At 38.1% G+C, this 7,230-nt stretch overlaps 1 protein-coding gene across 1 annotated transcript; it reads right to left on the bottom strand.

Moving 5' to 3' along the window:
* Positions 1-2,247: 2,247 nt before the first annotated feature.
* Positions 2,248-5,333, bottom strand: LOC139703331 (zinc finger protein 709-like). The gene is made up of 4 exons (XM_071606652.1): positions 5,328-5,333; positions 5,047-5,173; positions 4,809-4,869; positions 2,248-4,243 (listed from the first exon to the last, which is right to left on the bottom strand). Exons 1-4 carry the CDS (start codon positions 5,331-5,333, stop codon positions 2,329-2,331), a joined length of 2,109 nt encoding a protein of 702 aa, XP_071462753.1. The 3' UTR covers positions 2,248-2,328.
* Positions 5,334-7,230: the final 1,897 nt, after the last annotated feature.

The following is a 7,230-nucleotide window of genomic DNA, read 5'->3' as shown; positions in this document are numbered from 1 at the left end:
ATCACAAGTTCAAAGCCAGCCTCACCAACATACTGAGGCCCTTGGAAAGAATTTTAAAAATACTTCAATCAAAATTTTTTTTAAAAAAGAAAGAAAGAAATAAAAAGAGGTAGAGATGGGATCAGGGCTTATGCATTTCAGATATGATGGTGGTGGTGATAATGATGATGATAATTATAATAGTAATGTTTATTTTCTTTTGCCCTCAATTCTATGACCCTGGTAATTATATTTAAAACTTCTCACATTTTTTAATTTTTTCACAACATATATAAGAGTCAGAAGATATATGAGGAGACAGAAAATATCATATTATTCATAAACCTGGAAAAAGTTATTTTTAATTATGAGACCAGAGTCATAAAATATCATTTGTTTGCTAAGTTCTTTAGTGGAAAAAAATGGGCAATATGAGAGAAATTGGACTCAAGGGAAGAAGAGAGATGAAAACTCTAAAAAAAAAAAAATTTTAAAAACTGCAAATACAGGTTAATACATTTTAACTACAAATGTTGTGTACTATTCTATAACATACTTCTATGTACAAAATCATACTACACACTAGATTTTGCGTGCGCACACACACACACACACAGTAAATATAAGATTATGTCATCATATGGGAGAGTTGACTACAGGTCAACAAATAGAGAGAAAATTAAATCTAACAAGAAGACATATTTAACTGGGAGAAACATGTTGCTTTCACATCTTCATGCTGACACAATTCCTACATCCACTTCAGGGTGCATTCTCCTTACCTCTGAATAGAAAGAAATGAAGGCACACACCCTTTTTTCACGCCTACACTGGTTTTCTCAGAAAAAGAGGATTCTTGCTGAAGGGGTTCCATGACTGTAATTCCACTGAAAAAGCAGGCTGAGGAAGGGGATCACAAGTTCAAAGTCAACCTCAGCAACATAGTGAGGACCTAAGCAATTCAGTGAGACCATGTCTAAATATTTGAAAAAAAAATAAAAAGAACTAGGATATGGCTCAGTGGTTAAGTGTCTCTGGGTTGAATCCCTGGTACCAAAAAAAAAAAAAAAAAAAAAAAAAGTAAAAGAAATTAAAATAAAATTTCTCCAGTCTATGTAAGTCTAAATGGATCTGAAACATCTGAAAGTCTCACCACATTTTTATATACAAGGCTTTTCTCCAGAGTGAGTTCTTCCATGATATTCAAAAAGAACATGGAAAAGTGAAAGTGTCATCACATTGTTTAAAGAACAGAAGGGTTTTCCCTGATGTGAATCCCTTTATGTCTTTGAAGGAAACCATGAAAGCTGCATACTGCCCCACATGGCTTTTCCACAGGATTTTCTAAAGTATGAGTCCTTTCATACAAGTGAACAAAACGGAAACACTTGAACACTTACCTGCACTGATTTATTCATTTTGGCATGAATCTTTCAAGAAGAGTCTTCCCAGACCTTATAAAAAACTGGGAAAATTAGAAGACTTCCCACATTAATCACATTCTCAGGGCTTCTCTCTGTATTGTCACATATGAGAAGGATAGCAGGGCTGGGATGGGAAGCTGACAGAATGTACCCAATCTTCCTCATTCTGAGGGTTTGTTTTCCAGTGTGAGTGAAATGACTTTGAAGGCAACAGGAAAAATGGAATGATTTTCCAAATTCTTCACATTTAATGCTTTATTCAGTTGGATCTAGTAGTGTTTGCCTTTAATTCCAGAGACTCGGTTTCGGAGGCAGAAGGATCAGAAATGTGAAGGCAAACTCAGTACCTAAGCAAGGCCTTAAGGAACTCTGCAAGTCCCTATCTCAAAATAAAAAGGAAAAACGTTGTGGCTCAGTGATAAATGACCCCCCAAACTAACTCCCCAGTACTATTTATAGGTAGGTAGGTAGGTAAGTAGGTAGGCAGGCAGGTAGGTAGGTAGGTAGATAGATAGATAGATACATTTGGACATGTGAGCACTTTCTTCTGTTTGAATTTGACAAGAAATATTGATTTACCACATATCACATTCGAAGAATTTTTCTACAGAAAACTTACTACATGTTAAAGAGTGAAACATTATTAATGGAAGACTTTGCCAATTGTTTTCCTGAGTACGATTTCTTTGCACTATGGGTTCCTTCATGTAAGTGAGGCTGAGCAGATGTAACAAAGGCTTTTCCACATTGTTTACAACCATAGAGCTTCTCTCCAATATGTGTTCTTCCATGTCTTTGAAGGACACTGGAACTAGCAAAGGCTTTGCCACATTGCTCACACTCATAGGGCTTTCCTTCAGTATGAGTTTTTTCAAGTTTGGGAAGGTAACTGGAACTAGCAAAGAAATTGCCACACTGCTTACATTCACAGGGCTTCTCCCCATGTATGTGTTCTTTTATGTCTGTGAAGGTTACTGGATGTAGCAAAGGCTTTGCCACACTGCTTACATGCATAAGGCCTCTCTCCAGTATGAATTCTTTTATGTAAGTGAAGGTCAGAGGAACAAGTGAAGGCTTTGCCACACTGCTTACATGCATAAGGCTTCACCCCAGTATGAATTGTTTTATGTGAGTGAAGGCCGGAGAAATGAGTGAAGGCTTTTCCACACTGCTTACACTCATAGGGCTTCTCTCCAGTATGCGTTCTTCCATGAATCTGAAGGAAATGGGATCTAACAAAGGCTTTGCCACACTGCTTACATTCATAGGGCTTTTCTCCAGTATGAGTTTTTTCATGTGACTGAAGCTCACTGGATCTAGTAAAGGCTTTGCCACACTGCTTACATTCATAGGGCTTCTCCCCAGTATGTGTTTTTTCATGCCTGCGAAGGCTATTGGACCTAGGAAAGGCTTTGCCACACTGCTTACATTCATAGGGCTTCTCTCCAGTATGAGTTTTTTCATGTGAGTGAAGGTGAGAGGACTGAGTGAAGGCTTTCCCACACTGCTGACATTCATATGGCTTTTCTCCAGTATGAGTTCGTTCATGTATCTGAAGGTAGGAGGCAGTAGTAAAGGCTTTTCCACATTGTTGACATTGATAGGGCTTTTCTCTGGTATGTATTATTTCATACTTATGAAGCTGATGGGATGTAGCAAAGGCTTTGCCACACTGCTTCCATTCATAAGACTTCTCTCCAGTATGAGTTTTTTCATGTGAGTGAAGGTAACTGGATCTAGAAAAGGCTTTGCCACACTGCTTACATGCATAGGGCTTCTCTCCAGTATGTATTATTCCATGTTTGTAAAGGTCACCAGACCTAGCAAAGGCTTTGCCACAGTGCTTACATTTATAGGGCTTCTCCTCAGTATGAGTTTTTTTATGTGACTGAAGGGAACTGGATCTAGCAAAGGCTTTGCCACACTGCTTACATTCATAGGGCTTCTCTCCAGTGTGTGTTCTTCCATGTCTGCGAAGGTAACTGGATGTAGCAAAGGCTTTGCCACACTGCTTACAATCATAGGGCTTCTCACCCGTATGAGTTTTTTCATGTGAGTAAAGGTTAGAGGACTGAGTGAAGGCTTTCCCACACTGCTTACATTCATAGGGCTTCTCACCAGTATGCATTCTTCCATGAATCTGAACGTAACTGGATCGGGAAAAGGCTTTCCCACACTGCTTACATTCATGGGACTTCACTCTAGTATGAGTTTTTTCATGTGAGTGAAGGTAACTGGATCTAGAAAAGGCTTTGCCACACTGTTTACATACATAGGGCTTCTCCCCAGTATGCATTCTCTGATGTATTCTAAGTAAACTGGAATAATCAAAGTCTTTCCCACATAACTTACATTTGAAATGTGCATTCCCTGTGTGTGTGATCCTGTGCCTTTGAAGACTTGTGTGTGAAATACAGGTCCGAACACCTTGTTTACATTCATGGAGTTTCTCTCCAGAATTAGTTCCTTCATGTCTTCTAAATAAAGAGGAGAAATGAATGGCTTTCCCACATATGTCCCATTGAAAATGTTTATCTCCACTGTGTGTTATCATGTGTTTTTGAACACTGGAGGGATAAGAAGAGGCTTCACCACATTGTTGACATTCACCGGGTCGCCCCGCAGTATGAGTTTCTTCATGTCTTTCAATGTCATTGGAACAACTGATGACTTTCCCACATACTGTACTTTCATAAGGTCCATCTCCAGTTTGTATTAACATTTGTGTGTGAACACTTTTGAGAGAAACCAGAGATTTCCTATATTGTTTCAATTCACATGGCTTCTCTTCATATTTCTCATGCTTGTAGTATTTGTGTCCAGAGTGAGATGTGATCTGCCTATGAAGGAACGAAGGACATATGAAGTCTTTTGCACACATAATGAACTCACATGGATTTACTATATTAAAAATTTTCTTTCTTCAGTTAAGAATTGGAATCGAATTGAAGGTTTCTCCACACTATTTTGTGCCTGTGAAGTTTACCATATGACTTCTTTGAAGAAGAAGTGACCAGCACATAATCAATGATTGATTCATTCACAATTTTCTATTTATTTATAGATCTTTACATTACTACCAACATCAGGTAAATGCTAGGTTTTCTGACTTGTTCAACTTGCCTATAAATAAAAAGATTGAAAGGAAAAAATCCTTTACATCACATATTCTCTATGGCTATTATCCAAATAGTGATATTCACATATGCAATTTCATAGTACTTTTTGCATGTCAAATCTTTGAAAAGCCTGAATCTCTGTTACAGCTAAGAATATATTTCTAGTAAAAAACACTATAAGAATAAATACTTCTCAAATTATGCATACTTTGTTGGTTGGTTTACTTTAAAAATTAAATGACAGTTCTCAGACCCCCTCATGGACTCCTCTTGTGAGTACAGTTACCTTACATTGATCCCAGAGTTTTCAATCTGAACTTCAGTGATCTTGTCTTCCCATTTGTTTCCTAAAATGGGAACAGAACAATCTTTATGAGTATTTAGGAACTAGAAATGCTTTGCCAAATCCTAGGTGACATTTATGCTGCAATAATTCACCAATTGATTCCCTTTTCACCTTCTATATAAATGACCAAAATAAACATGAGTTCTCAATTTGTTAATTTTAGAAACATCATTATTACCTATAGAAGCCAGGTTTCTGAGGACTTCCAGCATCACATCTCTGTAAATATTCTTCTGGGAAGGATCCAGCAAAGCCCACTCCTCCTGGGTGAAGTTCACAGCCACATCCTCAAAGGTCACTGAGATCTAAAATATCCCACCAAATGTATAGTGGAGGCCAGGAGAGATTGACAGCATGAGAAATCTATCCTCAACATGCATGATGTTCACATGATTCCCTGGCCTCTCGATTAAATCTACGATTTGGTCCATCAAATATTTACTGCACTCAACTTCTTACAGCCATACCAACACTAGAAATTGGCTACTCAGAAGGCAAATATCTTGGGCTGTGGATGTGGCTCAAGCGGTAGTGTGCTCGCTTGGCATGCGTGTGGCCCGGGTTCGATCCTTAGCACCACATACAAACAAAGATATTGTGTCCGCTGAGAATTAAAAAATAAATATTAAAAAAATTCTCTCTCTCTCTCTCTCAAAAAAAAATTTTTTTAAAAGAAGGAAAATATCATAGTGACTTATACCCTTTCTTTGTGAGTTCACAGGAAGTAAGACAGGCTCCCAGATTACTCCTTACTTATTTATTGGTTCCACCTCTATTACATGTCCTAGAAACATCCTGTGTGGAACAGAGTTAATATAAGCAATTCTGATAGTGCTTATCTTTAGAAAAGAAAGGTGATTAGCAGGAAATTGCAGGAATCATGAAACTAAGCATTTGAGAGAGATTCTGACAACTACAATGGCTCCCTGTAATATACGCAACAGGGTATTTACTGATGTCTTGTTTCCTCTGAATGTCTATTGTTCCATACTTAAAGAAATGTCTAGAACCAACCCCCATCCACAACCTCTGGGTATGGAGTCACTAAGGAGATTCCTTCACAGACAACATTTAGACAACCTTTCACACAGGTTGTCACAATGCATTAGCTGGAGATTGAGCTCATCCTGTGTGATTACACTGAGAACAACTAGAAGTTCGCAGGTGCTTTACTCCAGAACAAATGTAGTAAATTAGCTTACTATTAAATGACCAAAACAAACATGAGTTCTCTATCTGATTAATTTATTTATTAATAAACACAACAATTTTATAATTTCCTCTGGTTATTGTCAAATCAGAATGGGGTAAGTGAAAGATGGCACATGTCTTAGAAATAACTCAATGACCCAAAAATATCACCTTGTCCAAACAACAGCCTTACAAAATTTTATAACTCTCAAAACAATCTTCTTAATAACCAGCAGGCACGACTTTTCTAAGTCTCATGGGAACAATGAATGTCCAATGACTGTCAAACTCTTCTTAACAGCAGCCAGTTCACTACCATAATGTATAGTCATGAGACACATACCAATGTTCTGCTCAAGGACATTTTGATCAACGTTGGGCCACATATACAATGGTTGTCTGTTGTGAAAGAGATTCATCATGCCTGTAACAATGGTGATGCAAACAAACCTAAGGCAGAAGCACTTCCAGAGTGTGGTAAAGCATCAAGTTTGTAGCCCAAATTCCTCAACTATCCCACACAGTCTGGGTGTGAAACAGGCCACCATACACATCTGTAAGCATGCTATGATGTCTTCACAGTGATGGAACAGGCAAAAAGAAAATGTCCCTGCCACTGACACATAACTACACTCAAAAACTGAAAACATACCCCAGGGGCTGGGGTTGTGGCTCAGCAGTAGAGCACTCGTCTTGCACATGCAATACCCTGGGTTCAATCCTCAGCACCACATAAAAATGAATAACTAAAATAAAGGTATTGTGTCCAACTACAAATTGAAAATAAGTATTTTTTTTTAAAGTCATTCCGACTGCTGGTGTGGTGGTGTGCACCTGTAATTTAGCCACTAGGGAGGTCAAGAGAGATCGAGGCAGGCAAATGGCAAGTTGGAGGCCAGTCTCAGCAACTTAGCAAGATACTCAGAAATTTAGAGAGACTGGTCTTCATCAAAATTAAAAAGGGGGTCTGGGATTGTACTTGAGTGGCAGAGCACTTGTTAGCATGTTTGAGGTACGGATATGATTTCAGCAACACAGAAAAATAAACAAATGAAATAAATGTATTCTGTCCATCTACAACTATACAAATATAAAAAAAGGAAAAGAAAAAGAAATAATAAATACATAAGAAGAAGGGCTGAGAATGTGCTCATTGGTCAAGTGCCTGTAG

Source organism: Marmota flaviventris, chromosome X, assembly GCF_047511675.1.
Source record: "Marmota flaviventris isolate mMarFla1 chromosome X, mMarFla1.hap1, whole genome shotgun sequence".
NCBI classification, from domain to species: Eukaryota; Metazoa; Chordata; class Mammalia; order Rodentia; family Sciuridae; genus Marmota; species Marmota flaviventris.
The sequence above is the reverse complement of the archived record's forward strand: the minus strand, read 5'-3'. Positions and strand labels throughout refer to the sequence as shown.